The 26357-nt window shown below is 43.3% G+C and overlaps 1 protein-coding gene across 1 annotated transcript; it reads right to left on the bottom strand.

Moving 5' to 3' along the window:
* Positions 1-20258: 20258 nt before the first annotated feature.
* Positions 20259-25445, bottom strand: fam174c (family with sequence similarity 174 member C). Its single transcript, XM_080535553.1, has 3 exons — positions 25031-25445; positions 24415-24537; positions 20259-23085 (listed from the first exon to the last, which is right to left on the bottom strand). The coding sequence occupies exons 1-3, from the start codon at positions 25315-25317 to the stop codon at positions 23082-23084; spliced, it is 414 nt and encodes a 137-aa protein (XP_080391679.1). The 5' UTR covers positions 25318-25445; the 3' UTR covers positions 20259-23081.
* Between the last annotated feature and the right edge of the window lie 912 nt (positions 25446-26357).

Raw genomic sequence — 26357 nt, 5'->3', positions numbered from 1 at the left:
GCGTGAGAAGCGCAGGTTCGCTGCCCCGATCGACTGACTCGAGACTCACACAAAAGGCTCCAAACTTAGTTACAGGTTACAGCTTCAGCCCTTTGAGGCAACGCCAGCCCTTTAATCCTTTGCTTTATACTTTGAGAGAGCTGGAGATGGAGACAAGACGACAGGGGGGGGGCGAAGAAGAGAGGGAGAGGCCTGTTTTTGAATGTCGTCCCCCCCATTTTGATTCCTGAAGAGGAATCAAACAGACCACCATCTTGGATTTAATGGTTACTTGAGGATCCATCAGCCTTTCATTAGCCTGTTTGTGCCATTGTGCCATGTAAGCCCTGGCATCCATTTTAAGCAGTTCAAAAAAAAATAAAGCCCTTCAGATTTGAGCGGAGAGGACTATGTGATAGAAATTCGAGTGGCATCCCATCACGGATTGCTTCCCATCAGGACATGGAAATGCACCTCTCTTTCTCCTCACTGTAAAAAAAAAAGTACAAGTGCAACCAATTAGGGTAATTGAAATTAATAGTTGGAAGGTGAATGTAGGCAGTAGTAAGAAGAAGTTTGCAGTGGACAAGAGTGGAGGAAAAATTGTCAATTATTCACGTCTCACATGCCAACGCAATTACCTATCAGCGCAACACAGGAGGGGTTCTGGTGAAGTAAACAACGGAGGCCGCCTGGAGCGGGCTGGCAGGTGAGGTGGGAAAGATGGGGGATTTGACCATCAGGAAAAGGCACTCATGACGGGAAGCGTTGAACCGTACCGTTGCATAATACCCCTTTTAGGCCGAAAGCACCGAGCTGTCAGTAGAATGCAAAAACGTACGGACCTAACTAAATACATGATGCACCTGTCAGAAAAGCCCACACCATTAACTGGTGTGGAATCTTTTTTTTTTTAAAACACAGTTTTCCCTCAAAAAAAAAAAAGAAGAAAAAATCTCCACACGTCAAAACACGCGTGACTGCTCATGCACTCCTTGCTGCCTACAAGACAAACACATCCAAACCATTTCCCATCACTTTACTTCCCATTTAACGACAGAGGGGGGCAATTTAGATTAGCTGTTTTGACAGCCTTCTTGTGTCTGTGGTCACTCAACAGGGGAGCAGAGTGATGCTAGTGCTGTTTGTGTTTGTGGAAATATGGGCGAAGAGATTGGTTCATAAGTAGTTAGCACGGTTAGGGGGAAAGCGGGGGCGATATTTGGGTGGTGGGGGGGGGGGGGTAGGGGGTAGGGAGGTGTACAGAACGATAAATTAGCATTTAAAGTACTTGCCCACCAGCCATTACCTCACCTTGTGCGCTCAGCCAATATGTTCCCTGCTGGCCTTTTAAAACTTCTTACCTAAGCTCCCCCAAAAAATCACTTCCACCTCTTCTTCTTAAAGTTTTCACCGAAACCCTTTTCTGCTTGTGTTTTGGATTGAACATTTTCCAGGGGTTCTGAGGTATAAACGACGTCTTGGTTTGTATAAGTTAATCTACTTGTATTTCATTTCCTTAAACGGAGAAGTAGCTATGATTGATTTGCTATAAACAGGAGATTTTCTTGAATTGGGCCCATGAGGACTGCAGGGGAGGGAGCGTTCTGTTGAAGTCATCGCCTGTAGCAAACCTGAGAGAAAAGGGGCGACGCCGCGGACGAAAGGAAAACTCAAACAGGTCAACTAGGTGATAAACGACTGCACTCGAATAAAAAAATACAGGACGTTTTAATGCATTTTTATACAACACGGCTTAACAATGTTAAACCTGAATGACTGACTGAATGTTACGCTCCAAAACTTAGCTCCAGAGCAATCTGTCTGTGTGTGCTACCATTCAAGACACGCTTCTCAAGCAGCAAATATTATGTTTAGAAAAGTACATGTGTTGTTCATAGATTAGATTAGCGGGATCAAAGCCACAGGACCTCAGCCTGGACAAACAGAGGACTGGTAAAGACTCTGAACCAGGCGTGCCCACTGGGCACAGAGGAGCACGTCCAGAGCGATGCCAGCTCTACAGGTGGGGCCTATTCTCTTTCTTTCTGCAGTATACACCAACGAGGAGCAAGCCATTGGCCTCCGAGCCATTGGCCTTGTTTGCGCATACATAATTGCTCAGAATCAATCCAAAATAAATAAAACAACTCCTTGTCTGCCAATACATGTTTTTCCCATCACCCCTCTTGTCTCATTATGCGGGGAGCTTGGGCTTGCGTGCTTGCGGCTTTCCTCTCCATGTATACATATTTCGCCTTTTAGTTTAATCTATAGGTCCAATACTGTAGTGCATAATTGATGTGAAGGGGCCTGTAGCTGTTTTTAGCCCGGCTGTACAGAATAAGAACAATGCCTCCCACAGTGCCTCTAACCCTGAGCCACAGACAGATAGATGGTTGGTCGAGGCAGGTAGATCCATGAGCGACGTCACTGGGATGGAACAATGGTAGTTAGACGGTTTGTGCTTAGTCATAGCAGTCTTAGTCATGGCACAATAGATAGTACTCTATAGGAAGGCTGACAGAATGTAGGAAGGTTTAATTCTCACTACAATAGCCCTGAGGAGGTGCAGAATGAAAAGATACAAAAAAAAACAATTACCGAAGATGATGATTGGAAAACACATTTTACACAATGTTATTGATGGAAACATTTGTCTTAAAGGTTCAATTGTTTTTTTCAGATAAATGGCCGGCACGCTTGTTTTGGTGTAAAGTTGAGAGAAGTGGATGAGAAAACACTCTCAAATAGACATACTGTAGATCTGGAGGCAAGGACTAAGGGTCTGTGACTTTGAACAGACAGATTTAAACATAGTAGGCTACATCAAAGCTATATATTGTTTGTTTAAAAAAGAAACAATATATTATACCTTATATTTTTTGTTATGATTAGGTAAGACAGTTCCACTATGCTCATTAGATATAAAACCATGTTCTCAGAGAATCAATGGGTAATACATAATTAATTAAAATGACCATTGAAGACTAGAACAAATCCCAAATGTAATTCCTTATTACTTATTAGACTTCTCAGATATCTATCCCAGATGTCCTTGTCTTTGTTTTCATCCTTGTCATCATATTCTAAAGCCCATGAACAACCGTTTCAAGTGCAGCGCGGTTCAAAGAAAAGCTCTGTCTGCCTCCACACAATAGAACTCGGCTTGGTGTCTTTCTCGTCTGGCCCCAGCACAGCATGCTGGGATACATTCTTAATTGGCCATGCTGATTCTTTTATCAGAGCCACTCTGAAAGGTAGCAGAGCAGTAATTAAACAAGGGGGTGTCTCCTTGCTAATTAGATGACACAACAAACAGCTGATGATAGCGGAGCTAGGAGCTAAGTGCACGTTGTGCTAAGTGCATGTGGGTGTGTTGGGGTAGGCAGGTAGCCTAGAGGTTAGAGAGGCCTGCCAGCAATCGGTAGGTCGCCTGTTGACTGTTGAGTTTTGCTGGTCACAGTAGTTCCACGCCTAGTCAGAATCATAATTACATTTCCATTTTTGGTATTTGGCAGATGCCTTACAACAAATATATCTAAATAATCTAGGGCTATCCATCAGTCATAGCAAGAAAAAGTAATCTATGCTAGGGCCAGGGGCCATTGGCAGTCATAATACTAGAGGGAGGAGGATAATTACTCTTAATATAGAGTACATAGCCGCAACAATGACAACTCCCAAACTAAAAAGACAGATGGATTCATATAACGACATCAATAGTTTACGAATGGTAGAACTATATGACGGTGTTTTGCATTTCTTAATCATGCTTTTTTGCATTTCTTAATATGCTTATCAAGGGCTCATCAAGGGCTCATACATATACAGTATATATAGATATAGATAGATAGATAGATAGATAGATGGATGGATGGATGGATGGATGGATGGATGGATGGATGGATGGATGGATGGATGGATGGATGGATGGATGGATGGATGGATGGATGGATAGATAGATAGATAGATAGATAGATAGATAGATAGATAGATAGATAGATAGATAGATAGATAGATAGATAGATAGATAGATAGATAGATAGATAGATGGATGGATGGATGGATGGATGGATAGATAGATAGATAGATAGATAGATAGATAGATAGATAGATAGATAGACAGATAGATAGATAGACAGACAGATAGATAGATAATATATAACAGAGATGTTAAAAACAACAGGATACTGCCATAATGGAAGGCCTATTGTCCTTGAGAGACAAACTTCACTTGGAGTCAAATCAGCTATGAGGTTCTGACATGCATTACTTTCCCCCTCCTCTCTCTCATAGTTGAGTGATGTGTGAGTGATCTTCAGACCCCATCATCACCCCATTACATTATGACCAACCTGTCCATTACATTACAGTATACACAATAAGCCAGGAGAGAAATAAATCGTCCTGTCGAGAAGACAGTTTCCCCTGCAATCCCCGCCCCCCCCCCCCCTGCCCCCCCTCCGCCCCTCCGCCCCCCCAAGCCAATCTTCCTTAAGGATGTCAGAGGGGCCAAGACACCTTCTAGTTTCTCCTACTTGACAGCTACTAGGGGGGAAGCCGGGAGAGGGAAGATGGATAGATAGATAGATTGGACTGCCGAGCCCGCCGGGACGTCAGTGCTTTTGAGAGGCATCAGTCAAGGGACTCCACCTTGTTTCAGGAAGTTAAACGGCGTGGCGGGGAGTTACTGACTGCGTTAATACACTCAGCTCCCGGAACAGACCGCTGCTTCCAACAGGCCCCATTTGTCTAAATAGTTTTTCGCCCTGGTCAACGGCCAGAAAGGAGAGGTCAGAGAAAGAAAAAGAAAAGAAAGAAAGAAAGTAAAGTGGGTGAGTCACAGTGTACGTCGGGTTAAGGAGAGGGCAATTAGGAGAAGCGCACCCCGCCTCACGTTCTAATGCCTTTGGTTCCGCATATCGGGATCCGATGTAACGATCGGACTTTTCTGATCGGAAAATGTGAATACATTTCCGGATTTTTCTGTTGTTGAAAATCAATGACACATCGCTAGTCAACTAGCACAGCTTGTTTTGTGAGCCTGCTAACAATGTAGAGTAGTGTTATAGTTAACTAGGTAGCAGTGGGAATTACTCACCGAATCCATTGCGATTGCTGCAGTATTCTGGCTTGACCTGTGAGTTTGTGTTGTGATTCTCAACAACGTTGAAACGTAGCTCTCCAGTTAGGAGAAGCACCCTGGCAATGACTACAACCAACTTCAGACCTGATCAGTCTTACAATATTAAAGAACGGACGGAAGCATGGCTCAAACTCTTACTTTCACTGACCTACTGGAATTCCCACATAGTACACCCTTCCATATTGTACAGCCAATACCTACTACATTAGGTTTCACACAGGAATGTCTCATCCTTCAGGCCTCATACTGTTGTGAGTTATAGAACAAAAAAGGGATTCCCTGAGGCATCCTGAGTAAAGTGTAACATTAGCCTCAGCCTCAGGGAAGGATGACAGCTAAGGCCAAAGGTATGTTCGAATCCAGTTTGACAGCGGGAGAATGTTTCCCCTCTGACAATGTCCATGCTTTGAGTGTGTGCCCACGGGGGCGAGCAGAGATCTAGCTGATATTGACAAAGTCGTCTGCTGGAAAACAACACGGCCATATGGAGAATCAACAGGACCTGGTTGTCTTCAGAAACATCACGCCCTGTGTACAAATCAATTAGAGGCAAAAGAGAGAGCAAATTAAAGGTTTACTATACACATGGATGCATGCATGCACACATGCAGACACGCGCAAGCATTTTTTTTTAACACACCCAGACATCTAGGCACGCCTTTCCGCACGCACACACGCACACGCACATACACACACACACACACACACACACACACACACACACACACACATATATGTGCACTCATGCACAACAAACAAGCTTTCAATTTTGGAGGATAACTCAAACCCAGTATATGATAACATAATCAAACTCCACCACGGTGGAGAGGCGTGAATGTCACCGACCTCCCCACCTTCTTGCCTCTCCGTGTTGGGGGGTTTCTTGCTGTAATCACAGAGGCTTTTAAAGGTCAGCATCGGGACAAGGCAGAGGATCTCTGCATGCGCCTGCATATGTGCAGTGTTGGAAGGCAATAATATTAGGGAAGCATTGCCTGTCGTGTGTTGGGGGGGCATGGCAGAATTGCCTGCGTTCGGTGTCACAGCTAGACACGGAGCACCATGGAAATGACTTATTAAGTAGCATGTATATATCACTTCCTATCACTTTCTGTTTCATGTTCTCCTTTGTGCGGGTGTGTGTGTGTGTGTGTGTGTGTGTAGGTGTGTGTGTGTGTGTGTGTGTGTGTGTGTGTGTGTGTAGGTGTGTGTGTGGGTGTAGGTGTGTGTATGTGTGTGTGTGTGTATGTGTGTGTGTGTGTGTGTGTCCTTTTTTCCCCAGCATACCAGCACACCAACGTCGTGGAAAGAGATAATTACTTATTCAAACGAGCCACCTAGCTGTCAGCTCTCAGGAGGCCATCATCCTCAATCAGGATCCGCGCCGAGAGGTGCCGGGAGTTGATTTCTAATTCTAACCATGATATCCTGGTGTCATTTTACCGCCTTCGCTGTCAGCCCGCACGCACAGAACGTCTATAGCCTTATCAGGAAGGTCAGCTGTAATGCAGATACTGTCATCTTCATCTTTTGGTTAATCTTCTTCTCTCAAACAAGACAAGGAGAAGATGTTTTATGAATTAAATCAGCAGACTATCTTTAAGGAACGGAAAGGGGTTCAAAGTTTGTCATTGTACTACAGTGTACAACAAAACACATTTATGCTCTAGAGGGGGCATCTAGGCAAGGGGTCACAGCCATTATAGGCGACCCCCCCCGGAGCAATTAGGGGATTGGTGACTTGCTCAGGGACACTTCGACACGTGGCCCACCAGGGATTCGAGGCGCTGCAAGCTTTTTGCGATCATTACAAATCAAGTTACTAATGTAGTTAGTCAACTGAAAGTGTCCCATGCTACTCTCTATCTACCTCTTTGTGACTCCCATCTCTATCTATCCATGTATCTATCTATCTATCTATCTATCTATCCATGTATCTATCTATCTATCTATCTATCTATCTATCATCTATCTATCCATGTATCTATCTATCCATCAATCAATTTATCTGTCTATAGATCTACCTACCGGCATCTATCTCCCACCCTTCCATCCAAGAAGGCTTTTAAAGGAAACGGCCCAGTCAGAGAGGGTCTGCATGAGTGAGGTTGTGGGAGTCAATGGTGGTGGGGAGTGTATAGACACACACATGAAAGGATGCTCTCAGGGTGCCACTGCTAGGAGGACTCAGTGGCTGCTAGAGGCTTAGTCTGCGTGTCCAGCATGAGAAATAAGAGCCCTGAGAGAGAGAGAGAGAGAGAGAGAGAGAGAGAGAGAGAGAGGGGGGGGGGTGGAGAGAGAGGGAGGGAGAGGGGGAGGGAGAAAGAGAGAGAGGGGGAGAGAGAGAGAGAGAATGTATATATATGTGTGTGTGTGTGTGTGTGTGTGTGTGTGTGTGAAATAGCAAGAGAGAGAGAGAGAGAGAGAGAGAGAGACAAAAACAGAGGCAGAGACACAAAGATGTATACAGTGCCCTGCCTGCATAAGTACCGGTAATGGTAGAGTGTAAGAAGTATTTTTTCTTCTTTTGCGTCTATACTATAGTTTGGATTTGAAATCAAACAATTACTTTAAGTATTAAGTGTAAAGTAGACATTCTCAGATGTTATTTACAATTTAGAAAAGTAACGGGACAGATTCATAGAATGTCCAAATTATTAGACATTTACATTTACATTTAGCACTCATGTTTAGTATTTAGTATTCGGTCAACAGTCCTACATGCAATATACAATATGCAATATGCAATATGCAATATGCGACCCATTAACTCCATCTGACATGGTTATCTTCTCTGGTGATGCTCTGTCAGGCAGAGTTTGTTTTGGGGTATATTTTTGTTATGACGTATTTTTGCCTAATCATCATGTTCAATTGGATTGAAATCTGAAGATTGACTTGGACAGTCAAGAACTTTCTGGCCCTGAAAAACAACATTATGTTGTATTCAGTCTGTTCTGGGTCATTGTCTTACTGTATAATGAAGCACCATCCAATGAATTTGGAGGCATTTCCTTGTACTCAAAAAGACAAGATGTTTCTGTACCCGACAGAATATATTCTACTGTTGCTGTTCACGTGGCAACGATAGATGCCCAAACCATAACACCATGTTTCACAGACAAGGTGGTATGCTGTAAATCTTGGGCAAATCATTTTTTCTCCAAACTTTCCACTTCCGCAATCAGTCTAGTACATGATCATATTTGTCTTGTCTGTCTCACAGAACCTTTTTCCAGACCTCTGCAGCCTTTTTTGTTACTTTCAAGTAAACTGTAACCTGACCGTCATTTTTCAGGATAACTCGCCTTGCAGGGAAGCCTCTGTAGATGTTTGTACCATTAGTTATAGTGAGCATTCTCCGGTCATCCACTGTCAGAGTCTTCCTTGGTCTACCAGCCTGTTTATCTAACCTTAAATCTTAGTGCTTTTTTGTGTTCCAAACTGTCGATTTTGGCAAATCTAAGGTCTTGGTTTGTTGTGTTTTCTTTCTCCGCCTAAAAAATGGCTTATGAATGAATGAATGAATGAATGAATGAATGGTCTTTATTGTCATTGATATAGTACAGGTACCAAACAACGAAATTTGGGAGGGGGGGCTCCCCTGGTGCTAGGAAAAAAAAAGAAGAAAAAAAAGAAGGGAAAAGAGCTGGTTTACATAAATAAAGGCTATGTACACTATCCACTATACTATACTATACAAATAAAACACTGTGCTGTACTCTATGCTATGCTATACCTATTCTAACATTTCCTATTCTCTGAACCTTATGTACCCTAGGGTTGTCATATTGCACATAGTGTTATTGCACATTCATTTAAAGTGTCGCAGTTTGCAGGTTTGAAATGTACACAGTTGTGTTTCAGTATTACACTTGATTTCAATCTAGTAGCTGCCATCAATTTGTCTAGTCCTCTAGATTGTCCAGGGCCTAGAACCTAGGTCTTTGCTGTGTTCAGGGCCTGAATGGCCCTGGGGTAGAATCTGAGCTTCAGTCTGTTTGTCCTTGCGAACATGGTCCTGTACCGCCTGTTCGAGGGCAGCCGAGCGAAGTGTTCGTACCCAGGGTGGGATGGGTCTCTGGAGATCTTGGAGGCCTTATTTCGCATTTATTGACATCTTTTTGGTCCTCGTGTTGACAGACTCCAATACCAGACTGCAAAGGCAAACACCAAGACTATAATCAATACTAGACATTGACAGCTCTCTGCCTGCACAAATGATGCGATGGAACACACCTGAGTTACCAGAAACATCTGTCAACTTAATTGACCCTTTACCTTTGGTGCCCTGAAATAGCGGGACTATATATAAAAAGTGTTTTCATTTCTAAATGATGAAACCGATATGTACTGTACACACATTTGTGACAGCAGCTGGTCAAACCAGGAACAAGTTGCCAACCGACGGACCATTCAGACTTTTATTCAGGAAAATCTAAATCAATTTCAGCATTGTTGAAAATCAATGACACACTCGCTAGTCCAGCCAAAACATTGCAATGCAATGGATTCGGTGAGTAAATCCCCACTGCTACCTAGTTAGTGTAGAGTAGTGGGGATTTACTCACCGAATCCACTGCATTGCAATGTTTTGGCTTGACTAGCGAATGTGTCATTGATTTTCGACAACGCTGAAATGTATTTAAATTTTTCAGAATAAAAGTCAGAACATTTTGATTGGTTAGTGATTTGTCACATATCTTCAAACCAAATCTGAGAATCTCGACTTTAACCTCCTAGTCTTAAATATGCAGAGTAGAGGTAGGACTAAAATGCACAGGGATACTAGTGCGAGTGTGTGTGTGTGTGTGTGTGTGTGTGTGTATGTGTGTGTGTGTGTGTGTGTGTGTGTGTGTGTGTGTGTGTGTGTGAGCACACAAGGGACCCGTGTGGAGTGGCCGGTAGCTTTGGAGGCTTGGGGCCAAATTACAATCCTGATTTGACATCGGGCTTTAGCGACAGGTAATTACCTCCAGTGCTAGTGGGGCCTCGAGGTTCACTCACTGGATTTTTTTCTCCTTTGGCCAGGTGTATAAAGAGGTGCGATCGTCTCCTGATAGCGTTGCATAGCTGCCGAGCGGGGGGCTCATCTAGTCTGCAGACGACCTGAATTCACCTAGCTGGAATGGCCTGCCACCCTAATCCATGTGTGTGTCTCTAGCCTAAAGTGTCTAGAGAAGTGAACACATCAGAGCGGTTTCTTTTCCTTCAATTCATCACTGAGGAACTGCACTAATCCTTTTAATGGGAGAAACACAGATTTCTCTTTCAATTAGAGCCTTACTTCGGAGTGCGACCCCGACGGTGACCTCCCTGTCACAGCGAGAGTAAGCTGTTTTCTCCTGAGCATGCAGGCTGAACTCGTATTCCTTGCTTAGCAGCAGATGATTCGATGCCTCCCTCGACACCGCTGGTGTAACCCTGCCACATCACTGTCATAAGACTCATACGAGATCTGTTCTGTTATTAACTGTTAGTCGGTTCGACTAACTCCTGTCATGAAAAGGAAGGATATAGGGGAAGGAAGACAGGCTATATGTTTTTCTCCCTACGATACATATTTTAGATTAGTATCTGGACAACTGAAGGGAGACTACGGTACTACTCAGTGGAGGATACCATGAGTATGTTATGACAAAGTCTGAGTGCACCCACAGACATATTTCTTTAAAGTGCATTTCCATAGTGTAGGTTAAGGTTTGTAGTAGAATTTGAAAACACTCATTGTGTGGAATCCTTTCAACATGAACGCGGGTCTGGGTTCTGACCCACTCTGTGAGGAACTCCTTCTGAACTTCTAAAAAAAGGCCCGGCAGACACTCCAGAGATTTTAACCTGGGTCCCCAGACAACATCTGACACTTTAAAGTTTCCACAAAAGTGTGCCTCAACTCTTAGAGGAGAAGGAGGGGGGGGGGGGGGGGACTTTTTTTTTTCTTCACTCCAATATTGAAAGTTGAGTCGGAACAATAGCGAATGAGAATGGGCAATGGAGACTGAATGGCCTATTTATACCTGTTATGACACTCACAAAAAGAACAGTGCCGGGGTCTTAGATTCCCCCCTCGCTACGCAAATGACTTTTTCATGAGCCCTAATAGGAAATTAGATGTTATTATGTCCTGGCGCTTGACACACTGATTATATAATGATACAATACAAAGACTGCTGGTGGGAGAGGGAAAAAAAATAAAACAAATTATCCATGGGGGGAACACACAGATTTATTTTGAAAAGAATTACATTTTTTAATTCATTACTCTCTCACAAGAAGCAATATACACCTCATTAAACGAAAATGGAAAATATTTAATTGTTTTTTTCCCCTCCTCTCATCTCCTTTGGGTATCCTCTAAAAATGTCATTCTCTCCCTCTCTCCTTTCCTCCCCCTCCTCATATCACCATGGAACGTGCTATGCTATTCACTCCAACCACCCCCCCCCCCCCACACACACACACACACTCACCTCCATTCCCATGCATTGTGCGGCCTCAGACAACATTTGGGTAGTAATCACAACAGAATCAAACCGAGCCTCCTGCACAATACGTACATGTTGGTTAAATTCATGGCTAAATGAGTCTCTTCTCATTACTTCCTAGTACGCTCACTGCTCAATCCCACTCCTCTAATGCTCTCTAATGTTGAATCTCTGTTTGCTGTTTTGGGATGTGTACTATGCGCCACCTCAAAGTCAGGATTCGGTCGATAAATTGGCAACTGACGAAGCAATCGACACAGCTTAGCATGCACAATATGTGTCTCTTCTTTTTTGTTTTCGTTTTTTTTCTTCAAAAGCCATTATTAGAAGTTTTCATCTTTGCTTTGCTTTGCTTTTTTTTCTAATTCAGCCACTAGGCACTACTCTCGTCATTACTTTCATGATGATTATTTGCCGCCGGCATGGTGTTAGAATTTCATACGACTTCGATTTCTTTCTTCAAAACCCCTGAAGACAAAACAGTATAAAAAAACAACTCATCATTTTGAGTCCGTAGTCATTATCGTGAAGGTTAGGCGTCCTTCCGTGTCAAACCGAGGGTTCCCCTCTGTGACATTTTGACCTCGCCCCCTATAGTCAAACTGCAACTGTATTCTCCCCAGCCAGGTTTTTTTCTCCATGAGAAGTACAAACACAAAGAAACGTTCAATAGCCGATAGACCGACAAAGGGCTGTCACATTCGATAGCCAGATGGCGAAGCTTTTATGAATTTCTCTAAAATAGATTAATGCTGGCATGTTGAGGAGGTGAAAGGTCTGCAGGGTGAACAAACAATGAGTTTAACTCCCTTTGAGTCGGGTCAAAGTTACAGAATGAGCCCTGGACCTGGGGGGACTGGGGGAGGTGGGGGGGGGGTTTCAGACTCAAATGCAGAGGAGGACAAAAAGGTCACAAGTATTAGCAGAACACACCCTGAAGCCTCTGGGATCATCTCACCTCCAGGCCTGGGGAGGGAGGTTGGGCGGAACCCCCCGATACCCTGGCTATAGCTAGGCTACAGCTTTTGTTCCGCACGTAACAAGGGGGGGGGGAAAAGGCACCGTCAAAGAGCTACTAAAAGGAGAAATCTTTAATCACCATCTTGAAAGGAACTATTGAGTGAGGCTGTGTCTCCCCTCTCCTCTGAACTGTCCGTCAGCCTTATGCTGGAATTTGGGGGAGCCACTGAGGGGTGACAGGGGGGGGACTGGGAGGGCGGTGGGTTGGAGGGGGTGGGTCGGTGGGTGTGTGTGTGGAGGAATGGGAGGCTAGAAGGGTGGGTACTGGGGAGGCATAGAAGTTGTGTTTGTGTGTGTGTGTGTGTGTGTGTGTACGCGCGCATGAGCGTGTTGGAAAGGGAGGGGGGGGGGGGATTATGCAAAAAAATCTGTCCAAAAATGACTCAAGTGGAACGCTCCCTGCTTGACTACCATGTGAGACCAAGCTGGCATGCCGGCTCTTTTCCCACAATCCCTCTTTGTTTGCTGGCGTGTCACCAGGCCCAACGCGGGAGAACGGGAGAGAGACGAGCCACTGATCACTGGGAGGAGGAGGAGGAGGAGAGGGAGGGCGGATATGGACCCCTTCTCCTCTCCAAAAAGACTCCAATCTCTCCATCTCATTTACATGGGATTGAATTCAAGGCAAAAATGCTCCACTTCTTCTTCCTCTCCTTCTTCTTTATCATCCCCCCGTCTTTCGTGTTTCTTTGATTCTTATTGTACTTGAAGGGAAGGAGTACATGGAGGTAGTCTTTGATCTAGTGGCCTTGCCTGTGATGAACTTCCACAGTCAGCCCCTTAGCCAAAGACCGGCGCACCTCCTCCTGAGGACGTTGCTCATTTAATTCATGTTAAAGGCTTTCTGGCTAGAGAGGCTCTGGGCTCGTGGTGTGTAGAAAGACGGGCCGAATCGTGACTTGAGAGAAACAGAAACATTACCTGAAGTTTCACACAGACACATCTCACTTTACCTTCATACTTAGTGACCGACTGTTGGCCCACTAACTGTCGGCAACGGACGTAAAGTTCAAACTAACCGTTTGCACAGGCCACCTTCCTAGCAGACGCCTTTATCCAAAGCGACGTACAACAAATACATTTGTCTAAGTAAGTGAATCGTCTATCCATCAGTCATCGCAGGAAAAAGCAATCTCTGCTCGGCGCTTATTTCTCGGCATTTACGCCTCTGCAACTCTCTCGCTGCCAAGGAAAAAGGCTCGAAGCATAAACTACGCCGCTTCAAGCCAGCCTCGCTTTGCAGATGTGCTGCTTCTGCATGCGGTCTAGCATGTCTCATAGATCACCGTGAGATTGCTAAACCGCGGCTCACGGGACAGAGATGCCACGGTGCCATGGTGGTGTTGGTGTAGTTTGGCCGTTGTTGTTTTTTTTCCATTTGTAACAGAGTCAATGCGAAGGGATTCTCCTGATGCGCAAGTGAAGGCATGGGGACGTGACTTTTAGTTTAGTTAAAGTTAACTTCCCTGCGTTTAAGACAAGATTGTCCTATCTTGACGAGAGCAGATAATGAGTTCAAACTCTGTCTTGTGTAACCAAACTACACCTTTTGTTTGACCACTCTCTACTCTCTCCCAGGACTGGCCCCTTGCACAGGGTATTGTAGTAAACCTTGGAACCACCAGACAGGTACTAGTGTCAATACTGGACTTTAGCTGCCACCTCCTTTAGTAAACTATTATGGTCTGGCGTCTGAGATCCGACACATCACCACACAAACACAAGGTTTTAAAAGTAAACAGGATCAATCTTTATTAGCCTACAATTCATGGACAGCAAGAGTGAAGGGTGTGGGGCCCTCTAAGCCTACGCACACTCAAACACACACTCAAACATACACTCAAACACACAGTCAAACTGACGCTGCACACAACACTCGTGAGGCAAAACAATAGTAGTGACACCAGAGACATTCGGACGCACAGCAAACTAGGGCGCTCTGCCCCGGTAACATGGGTTTGTCGACCCCCCCCCCCCCCCCCACACACACACACACACACACACACACACAGTGACAGACTGGGACAACCAAGATGGCCCTGGACTTTCAGCGGGCAGGGCTGCGCAACAGGAGGAATGGACCAATGGGCAGTGGGCATTTTGGGCTGTGTTAGTGTTGCTCGCCGGCCCAGCAGCCCACATATCGTCTGGCCCACCAGGAGTTCTCTCCCGGGGGTCCAGATGGCCAGTCCGCTACGGCCCACACATAATAATAATGATAAGAAGAACTTGTTTTATTGCCATGCAATCAACTTGTCAGTCAATTGTTGGAATTTGGTATTTTATGCTCTAGGCAAAGGGGTCAGCCAATTAGGGGTTCAGTGCCTTGCTCAGGGGCACTTCGGCACGTGGCCAGCCATGCTTCAAACTGTTGCGAGCTGCCAACTTTTGCCTGTCGGCTGCCAACTTTTCCGCTTGCCGGCTCTACCGGCTGAGCTACGTAGCCTCCACATGTGATAAGGCAAAAGACCTTACCCGCCCACTTTCACTAACCAGCCTCCCCTGCACCCCACACTGTATTTATAAAACCTAAGACTTACACACAAACAAACAAGGACACTGGACTCAACCACACCAGACTTGACCACATGTAACACAGAATGGTTTCGGTTAAAATCTACTTAACTGGAGGGCACTTAGTGGTGTAGCACACTAATGCGCATACCTCATAATCGCAAGGTCCCCGGTTCAATTCCGGCCATCGACATATCCTACATGTCATCCCTCCTCCCTCTCACCCATCCTTCCTGCCAATCTCTACTATCCCAATAAAGCAGAAATGCCCTAAAAACATTTTTTTTTTTTTAACACACAAAAAACAACAACAACAACAATCTACTTAACTCCCCCAACGTGTTGAGGGGTTTCACGAGTGTGTGTGTGTGTGTACCGCACCAGCCAGGCCAGGCCAGCCTGTAGTGTGGGAAGTGGGGGGAAGATGGCGAGCGCGGTGCAGGAACAACAGAGCACGCTGCGGTTTGCTGAACCCTCGAATCAAGAACTGGGAAGCGAAGAAAAAAAGAAAGAAAGAAAAAAAAAAGCTGGGAAGCGGTCAAGGCATTCCTCCAACCCTTCCAGTCCCCGTGCACTCTGGACCGTCATTTCCACTTGCTATCTTTCTTCATCACCGGCGGTTCAATACAACCGCAAACGACCACCACCCCCCAAAAGATTGAGTGTAATAGACAACTTGAGTGGGCCCCGATACCCAATGATGCTCAACTCCTGGCACTGATTTGTATACAATCCTCTGTCTCTGACTCCTAAAATAAGCACAGATGAGAGCAATTCGTCTCTAATTCCGCAAGTAAGTTCACCACAGTATGTTAGAGAGTTTTTGGAAAAATAAGGCCTGTGGCATGCAGGCTATATCCCCTATATACATATATACATAGCCTCTATATACTTCTATTTGTCAAACCCACAATGTCTTCTCTTTGAGTGCAAACTGCCAAATATCATGAACATAAATGATTAACACACAAGTCATTATCATTCCCCTTGTTGTGTGCGTGTGTGTGTGTGTGTGTGTGTGTGTGTGTGCGTGTTTATGGAAGTGCAGTTGGCCCAGGACCCCCCTAAACCCCCTCCCACCCCACCCCCCCTCCCTCCCTCCCTCCTGCCACTCTCGCAGATCCATTCAGTTCGAGTCTCTTTTGTTCGGCGACTTCCTTTGAGACCTCGGAGTCTTCTCCTCTCCGTCTTTGTGTCGGGGATGAAAAGGGCGCCGTTTATTATGTCTCCCAGTGGTGCTCCAGCAGCCAGGAGCAGCCTAACCACTCAAGCATTGAGCAAGGTCAGGAGCGGGTGTCTCCTCCTCCGACTTGAAAAAGTGGAAGGTTGGAAAGGGGAGAAAGAGTGTGTGCAGGAGACAGGGGAGAGAGGGGAGAGAGGGGAGAGAGGGGAGGGAGAGAGTAAGAAAGAGGAAAGAGATAGTGCTAAAGTTCTGCCTCAGCCACCGGCTTCTGAGGGACCTTCCCTGTGGCTGGGTTTGACCTCTGCGTGTGTGCGACAGTGGGTTCTTCTGTCAAGGGACTATCATCTTGTGTCTAGTCTCATCAAACGCAGGGGTGGCCTGTAGAGCTGTGCCTGAGGCAGAGGCTACATAGTGGGAGCCACACAAGACACTTGGGCTGCAACGTTTCGGTAGCGTCAAGTTCCTTTTCTCTTCTGTTTACATAGTAAAGTAGAACATCCTTATGACAGAACACCCCATCCCTTCATTCAAATATAAGATTCCAAATCGAATCATTTATGAACTCATGACACAAGATGATATCTAAAGGTTTTGATGAATATTATATGACACAATGGAGTAAAACAAGATGAATAAAACGGCAAAAACTACAACTGACGCCTGGATGATTTAAACCATTGTACATAGTGGCTTCTCGCACTGCAGTCCCAGTGTGTGTTTCATTTGCACACCAGTGTGTCCCAAGTGCTGCCAACATTAAAGACTGTATGTGTATGCAGGCTGTCATGTTCCCCAAAAAGTATAACAAACGATCACATTTACATTTTAGTCATTTGGCAAGACGCTCTTATCTAGAGCGATTACACAAAGTGCATTCTCCTAAATTACATGAAACAACTATAACTACCCCGCAAGTACAGGAAGACTTCTATAGCAATAAGTGCCAGAAGGAGTCACACGCAGTGCTAGGGAATAAAACATTTGTTTTTGGTTTGCTTTTTTTTTCTTCTTCTTCTTCTTCTTCTTCTTCTTCTTTCTTGTTTGTGCAAGAACGCAAGTGGGGTTTCATCACAAGTGGGGTATGTTGGGAAACACTAGGAAGGGGAGTTCTGAGGAGAAGGAGCGCCAGGTGTAGTCTAAAGAGATGGGTCAGTTGCATAGATACAGTATATCAGAACAAGTATGCTATGTATGTAAGCTCTTCGCCAACTCCCTAACACAGGCCAGCTTTCTTCAATAAATGATAATCTTTCAAGGAAAAGGGTGTACAATATCATTTAAGTTCTAGAGCCATTTAGCCATTCTAGTTTTTTTTATCAATATTAAAACAGGTATCAAAACTCCCACTTTGAATAAATGTGATAAGAACATTCAATAACAATACAGAATAATCATATAGGAACAGGTGTGCGGACGACATGTGTCCATGTTACTGCTCTACAGTCAAAAGACTGAGGTCCGAGAAGTGTATGGAGATCTTTCAGAAGCAGCCACGACAACACAATCGGGAGCATATCCTTACTGTTGGTGTATTAACAGCGTCATGTCTTGCACTCTCACCATGTTCATTTAAGACGTTTTTGCTGCGTTGGGAAAAGGCTTCTCGAAAACTAAGCAGAAAGCCGACATCACTGCCACGGCTCTGAGGAGAACGCTGAATGACACCAAAGAAAACAAGAATTATCAACATCACATGAGCAGTTTTCTCTTCATTGAAATGCAGGGAGGATCCAACCCAGGCCACACGGTCCCACTGAGTTGGATTTGGAATAAATTCATTTCGCTCTTTCTTCCTCGTCTCTCTTTTAAATTTCAGATTTCTATGCTTCAGTCTATTGGATTCCCAGTGAAATTTCTTAGAGACGATTTCTCGCGGCTCCAGCTGTGCCACTCAATGGCATTCGCTACCCTTGTTGGCTTGCTTCTCCACATTTTTTGGAGTGCGGCAAATTGCCGTTGACATGAGTCAACCGGAATTACCTAATGCAAATCCTTTCATAGGCCCGGGCCGTCTCTCGGATGTTTGCGTCAAGGCGAGGATGTCAGAGTGGGAGTTTAACAAAGGTAATTGGAAAAGCATATGCAGACTAGTTTAGGATGGCACACGGGGTAGCACACCTGGGGGTGCTAGTCTCATCTCCACTTGATGCAGAGGAAACAGTCAGCAATAAACGTCCACTTAGGACTAGTAGGAGAGAAAGATGAACTACTGGCGGCCACAGGGCATATTCCTGTTTCGTGCATCATTTTCGCCTAAACGTATTTCCTATTATCAGACTGTACATGACTACTTACTGCTACTGCTGTCCTGCACCAAACAGCTTAACTCCAGCTGTAGTTTCACTTCATCATTTGGTGAAAATATATCCCAGAATGCAAAGGTGGGATTTGTTCCAGTCAGGAAAACCTATGTCACACTACACCAACCTCAAGTCGCCTCATTAATCAAGCCAATGTCACGACTCAAGACTCTCCACTCTAGGAGATTTATCACTTTAAAATTATTTAAATTATTATATTATTTTCAGACTAAAATCATCATAGAACATCATGGGTAAGGACCGTGCTTTGTTTTTGCAGATGGAAACGTTGATATAGCATTGGAGTGGGCCTTTAAAGGGTTAGTTCACTACTTATAGTCAGATGTAGCCAGATAGTATGTTCCTCTATGCGGTCCTATGGATAGATAGAGTCTGAGACTTGTAACATTAAAAATTATAATACAAAAAAATGAAATGGATATACTATGAAGCGAGCTGGGACATAGGGAGCTAACTTTTGCTTCATTTCAGGATGTGGTCAAAATTAGCTCCCTTTGCTTGCTATTAAATTACTTTGCCAGAGAAATTTGTCAAGCTTGATGCTGGTCAAAGGGGACCAAACACCCAGCCAACCACTGGAGTCAATGAAAGAAGGATTTTATTACAAACTGTGTCTTGCTGGGGTTTTTGGTTTATTTCGAGACATGGCAAGGTCTCAGACTCTATCTGTCCATAGGACTTTTGTGGTCAAATGACCTCAAAGTAACTTCCAACCAGTCAGAGACTCACGAGAGTTCATTTGAGGTGATTGCGGTCGCAGATGTTCCAATCATTCCCATCTTTTCTTGCTAGTGGTGGCTAAAGTTAGCTGAAGTTAGTAGTGGCTATTCAAACAACTGTGAACCATGGATTACAGTTTCTCCTGGCCCATAGATTACTTTCAAGGTAAGAAACAATCTGACTATTATGTTTAAAAATATTGAACTAACCCTTTAAGATAGAGTTTATCTTTCTAAAAATAAAAGTCATATCAAATGTCCTTTTGGGCATTGTTTAATGAGATTTAATAAAATTTTGAGTGATTGCCTTGTTCACTTTTAAAAGTGAGCATGAAAATTGGCACACTAGCACATTTCTTTACGTTGAACAAATCCTCATATATTACCAAGTTATAGTCCAACTTTGGGGGCGATTGTATGTGAGTAAAATAAATAACACACTATTTTGATGATAGTTCATTGTATATATCCCACATTTTAAGACGTGTTTGACTCCTCTACCCCAACCTAGGGGAGATGACAGCCAACTGTGTAAGCAAAGTTAAATCTGTGTTGAACACTGGCCCATAGGTGGTGGTGCAGGCTCAACTGGGACTATCAGCTTGGTTTCTATGGAAACGCTTTGTAGATTTTGGGCATTGCAACTGGAGTTAGGATGCCATCTTGTGGCTGTTATGTTTCCTCACAAATGTAATTATTACAATGCAATTATTGAAATGCAGGCTTTCTGTGAATCATAAATGGGTGTAAAATGGAAGTCAGAGTGAATAATGATTCTTTATATGCAATTCCATATCTAGTAGAACCCAACACTTGCTGAATTTGCAATTGTGGATTTTCTTCATATAAAAGAAAAATAGAAACTCTTAGGTAAACACTTTGTTGTATGTATTTTCAACTTTATTTGAAAAGAGCAAAAATGTTAACAGCGAAAGCTGCTCTTCCACACACACACACACACCCACATGAACACATATCCCACCACCAGAGAATCTCAGCCCCGAAGCATCCACACAGCACTCGCTAGTGAAAGTCTTCATTTAACCCGAGTATGAGACTCAAACACACAGGTATCCACTTTGGCCCCATTCACAACACTATCCACTGTCTTCAGCATCATACAGGGCAGAGTGTTTACAAAGGAATGATATTGCTGTTGAACACACACAAACAGTTGACAGAAGGCAAGAAAAGCAACAGTACAGAGTATTCAAAACCGTTTGGTAAATAACACACAAACTGAAAGGTTGTTTTAATATTTGTTAAATTATAAATAAAGGAGGTTAACCCCTAACTGTTCCCAACTGCAATTATTTAAGGTACATACAGTATAAATCCATGTCATGTCATGTCAATTCTCCTGTGAAATGAAGGATTCACAAAGATTGAGGAATGCAGACTGAGGAACCCAGAGAAAATAAATCATGAGAAATGAATGAAACACATGGAATGGTATATCTAAACGCTGTCAATTGAGTTCAAATTCCAGCACTGCTTAAAGAAGATTAACCTTTTTCAAGAGGCAAAGGTTTTAACATTAAGGATGTCTTCGTTCCGTGGGCAATTTAGACGATTATTTCCCCATCACAGGAGTCTTCGTTGGTCAGTATCGTCCCATCATTTCTCCTACATCACCATATATGGTTATCGTTCTGACTGTGTACTGTTCTCTTGATCTTCACAGAGCAATCATGAGTAGACTCCGACACTGTTAGGAGAAACTACGGTGCATTTTCGGCAGAGCATGCACTAATTGCACTTGAGGATAGATAAATAGACTGTTCGATCAAACCCAGTAACTGGGTTTTTTAAAAGTAAAAACCAGTTCTTGCACTGGGAAATTTTGCTTCATGTAAACAACACAATGGGGTTAAATTGTGACACTGGCGAATCAATAATCCATTCAAAAATATGTTGTTGTTTGTTTTTTCTCTGGGCAAATGTACATTTTGGCTTATCCCAGTTTACTACAGCTTTGGATTGAACAGGACCGTACAGTAAGTTACTCTGAGGTAAATGAGAGTGGGTGGTCTGATCTATTCAGCTAAACTGCTCCAGCTCCCTGGATTCAGCAGCCAACTACTGTGGCCAAGGAGGAATGATGAGAGGAAAAGGGCAGAGAGACATTAACATTGTTTAACGGGGTACAATCAATTTCCAATAGGCTTAAACGCAGACAAGACAACTGGGAGCTCTCTACAGGATTGAATTCGATGGGCAAAAAACAGCCGTTTCTTTTAAGAGAGAGAATTAGTAGGCTACCTCCAACTCCCTTGCCTGTGAACGTCCCAACTGATTAATGTCACCTGAGGAAAACTCACACTCTCTCATCAATACATTTAACTCCCTGCGAGGGAGGCATCATTAATAACAATTAAGCAAAAATATTTCGATGTATAAAGCAAGGTGTCAGATCACTTTGTTCCCCTCTTATTTGCTGTGGAGATTTCTGTGTGAAACAAGCGAGGTTCGGTCAAAGTTTGGCCAAACTTTTTTTTACAGACTCTCAGGTGACATAGAAAGATATAGCTATACGAAACAGACAGAAGTGTCAGTCATTTGTTGTAAACCTACTGAGAAAAGACACGGACAGCTTCCCAGGCATTATATGAGATCTCTTACAGAGAAATTGATTTTTTTCCTGGCAACAGGGAATGAATGCCTGTTGACCAGAGACAGCAGAAAGGTTGAGGTCATAATGTACAGTACCATACTACTGCTCTGCTCTGAGTTACAGGTAAACATGTTTTAGGGGGGAAATATAATGGTTTTAATTGTCAGGGGAATTGCATATTGATATTCATAAATTGTTATTCCTCCTTTATAACACGATTAAACCCACATACGCTAAAAGAGCTTAAGCAATTAACGCTGCTAATTGCCTAAGAAGATTGTCGATAGATTTTTGGCCGAAAGTCTGCAGACTGATCAACTCCTTCCTTGAAAGCATATTACGCATGTTTTTTTTTCTTTTTTTAAAGTTTAGGTCGTGCACATCCTATAACATTCAGGTGCTGGTGCATAGTTCAAAAAAGATTACTCATACTTTTAGGCTAAAGACCTGGTCTGAGTTCAGCATATAGGCTAGTAGTTTAAGCACATTCGAGCTAATTTGGCTAATCACTAACACGAATTGTGCCGGTGGTGAATATCAAGGTATAAAATACTATGGCATCAGTAGTATCACAGTGCCATGGTCACCTTTTTTGCCAGGTGACCAAATTGACCGTAATTTATGGAAAACCGAAGAGAATTGTCAATGCTTCTAACAGATATTTTAGTTTTAACAACATGTTCAAGGAATTTATCATTGCACAGTTCAAAACAAACAATAAAGATGGCTTTATACAATGCATTATCAAGTTTGAAATTTGAAACAATTATCCTGCTCACATTCACGCAAGTAGCTTGTAGCTTTGGCATAGTGATCAGCCCCACTGGTTTGGTCCTCTTACAAATCCTACTTCATAATCTTCTTAGATACAGGCTAATTGAAGGTCAGCGTAGTCGCCAAATATCTTGTATCCGTTTTCCATAAATTGGTACATAGATGTTCATCACAGCATAAAAGAAAAAGTAATTTGGAAAACCTTTTTTTTTCTATTTTCCAGTGCATGGGTGTAAGGCGGGGGGAAAGGTACCATTGAAAAGTAAGCAGTAGGAATGTCTCATTCTTTCCCAGTCCAATGTGCACTCTGAGAAGACCACGACTCATCTGAAAGATAAGAGTAACAGCACACAAGTCAGAGAAATCAAGTGTTTTTTAACAAGGTTTAAAGGAGGAATCAGACCAATTGTATGCAAACTTACTGCATTCCCCAAGTACAATGGCTATAATTATGATGGCAGCCTGAAAGTTGACTTAAAGAATACAAAGGGCCATGTGTAAGTGGCGTAGCACACTAAGGCGCATGCCACATCATAATGGTCCCTGGTTCGATTCTGGACATCGACCTATCCTGCATGTCATCACCCCTCTCTCTTATCCAATCCATCCTGTCAATCTCTACTGTCTCTGTTCAAAATAAAGCAGAAAAGCCCTAAACACATAGTAGGCCTGTATATAAATGTAAAAAAGGGGGGGGAAAAGAGGAATACCAAGGGTAATCTTTGATCAGAAAAAAAACTGTTGCTAGTATGGACAAGACAACGTGTTGTGTCGTCATGAGGTTCACAACACTGTTGTTGTTGACTCCCCCATCCGACTCCTCTTCGTCGTAGTTGTAAACTATTACGTATTTAAGTGCTCTCGTAGCTCATTATCGTGGACGTTATAGCGTATCATTATGTGTCGCCTCTCACTAGTCTACTCTGTCGGTCCCATTGCGATGTGTTCGTCATAAAACTTAAAACCTTAAACTATACGACCGCATCAGGCTACATGAAAATAAGCGGCATAGAGAAGAAGCGAACGCGCGTTCAGGGCGATAGGTACACCAGTGACAGGCGACCCATAATGTACGCTATAACATGAAACACGACGACAATGAACTACGACAGCACTTAAATATGGATTCAGTAGAGAGTTTACAAGTAAAGGGGGACCAGGTGTGAGGATGAATCGAAAGACTTTGGGGGAAACTGTCGCTTGATTGATCATGGCGACAAGGTTCACGCAGAGGGATTTTTATAACAATCAAAGTGTTGTAAGGTTTTTGATGGTTGGTATCCCTGCAGTGGCTTCATCGAAACTGTGAAGAAGAAGAAGCTTGTACAGCCATAAACTCCATATAGGTAGCTTAGCTATGTGGATGTACATAACATAAGGTTCAGATATAGGAAAAAGTTAGGATATTTATAGCATAGTATAGTGTACAGCACAGTGTTTTATTGTATAGTGATAGTGTACATAGCCTTTATTTTTGTCAACCAGCTCTTTTCTCTTTTTTGTTTTACCCTTGGCTCTCTTGTTTTTAGTCTTTTTTCCAAGCACCAGGGGAGCCCCCCCCCCCTCCTAAATGTCGTTGTACGGTACCAGTACTGTATGAATGACAATAAAGACCATTCATTCATTCATGTCGGCAGGGTGGTGGTTTGCTCTCACCTCTTCAGGCTCCTGGCCTCGTACACCGTCTCGTCCTCGTCGCTCGTCATCTGGTCCATCTCCATGTTGTACTTGTTGGAGAGCAGTCCGTACTTCTTACGACCGTGGGTTGTTTTCTTCAGCCTTTAAAACATAATAACAACAGGTCACACATGCATGAGTAAGATTAGATTCAGATGAACAAAATGCTTGTTGTTTTTTTGTATGATCGATCGCGGTGGTACAACTCGGTTGCTTCCACGGCGACACCTTATCGTCATAGGTTAGTGATGGGAAGTAACATCGTGACGTTAGAATTATAAGGTTCTATCTCCATTTTTGTCAAAATTGAGTTTTTTTTACATAATCTGATCCATCAGGAGTTTATTAATGCCTGTGTGGTGTTATTTTTTTTAAATGTTGACATTTTTGAGCTAGTAATTAATCAAATACAAAGGTTCCATCTCACAAAACATAATGGAATGTAAAAACTTTGACGCTCGATATCTCTGAACTGCCCTAAACGGAGATAGAACCTTATCATTCTAAGCTCACGACATGTTAAAATTTTAAACATGAGTTATTAAACTAGGCCTTACAATGGGGGTATAGTTAGTTAGTAGTCTCTTTCACTCACCGCACAGCTCTCACGATGAAGTACAGCACTCCGAAGGTCGTGATTCCGATCAGGACGTATAAGGCCCTTTGGATCATCGAACTGTCCACGTTGAAGTTATCCAAGAGACCTTTGTTGTTGTTTTTGGAGTGTGTGTTAGTGTGGACGGTAGAATTAGTAGTGACATGTTTGGTGTTGTTGGCAGTGGCGAGGAGCGGTGTCGTGTGCGGTGTCTGTGTCTGTGCAATAGTCGCCAAAGCCCACAGCGTCGCGAAGGCAAGCCTCAATATGACTGTTTGAAATGTCATTTTCAGTTTGTCTTGTCGACGTCCACTTGATAAATATGCCGTGAAACTTAGAATCCAAAAACGTTAGGCGTCTCAGTCAAAAGTTGTGAAAAGTTGTGGTCGTGATCGCTAGCTGGGGCAAGCTTAAAGTAAACACATTAAACCAGGAAGTTCCAACTTCCCATAAGTGACGTGTACAGTGGTGTCACTGTTGTCTGCGTCCGGAGGGAAACACACGACTCATTCCATGGAAATTACAGGGTGTGAAAATGTGTGAAAAGACTCGAGGCTTAAATCTGGCCCCGGTAATTATCAAATAACACGTGTTGTTCGTGAATGATTGATGTATGATTGTACTATGTGTGTAATTGTATTGTTGTTATTTATAGTATGTCTGTGTCTGTAATTTGTGGTTAATGTGTTACGGTTGTAAATTTGTTTGTAATGTATGTGTGTCTGGGTGTGTAATTTGTGTGTACTGTATGTGTGTACATTTGTGATCTACATTTAAACATTACATTTACATTTTTGGCATTTAGCAGACGCCTTATTCCAAAGCGACTTACAATCAATACATTTGAATACTAAGCATGTGAATCAGCAATCCACCATTCGTTGCAGGAAGAGTATCTGTGATCTGTCTGAAACATTGTACTCCAGTCCTTGGCTGCTGCGTTGGACCAGGGGGGTTATTCCAACATCGTCGCTAAAGGAAAATTCAGGCTTATTTTTGAGAATTCTTGTGAGACATGGATTTTCCTTTAGCAACATTGATGGAATACCCCCCAGGTCACTCTTTAAAAAATAGATGTTTAATCAATGAGAATAAAGGTTAAGTGAATACAAAATAAATGCACCACATAATCTAACATGTGTTGTCTCATCACTTCTTTGAAATATTTAGTTCCATGATCAGATAAGTTGTTTCTCGAAATTAGCCTCTACAGTAGCCAATTTACAGTACTTCTTCAGACATTCATCCAGGGTGATGGTTTATTTATTGTTTTCAAGGGCTTTTGGAATATGTAGGTTGTGAAACTGAGATAAAGCAGGATTTGCAA

This window comes from Nansenia antarctica, assembly GCF_963989245.1.
Source record: "Nansenia antarctica genome assembly, chromosome: 1".
NCBI lineage: Eukaryota > Metazoa > Chordata > Actinopteri > Argentiniformes > Microstomatidae > Nansenia > Nansenia antarctica.
Note: the sequence above shows the minus strand (reverse complement) of the source record. Positions and strands in the feature narration are given on the sequence as shown.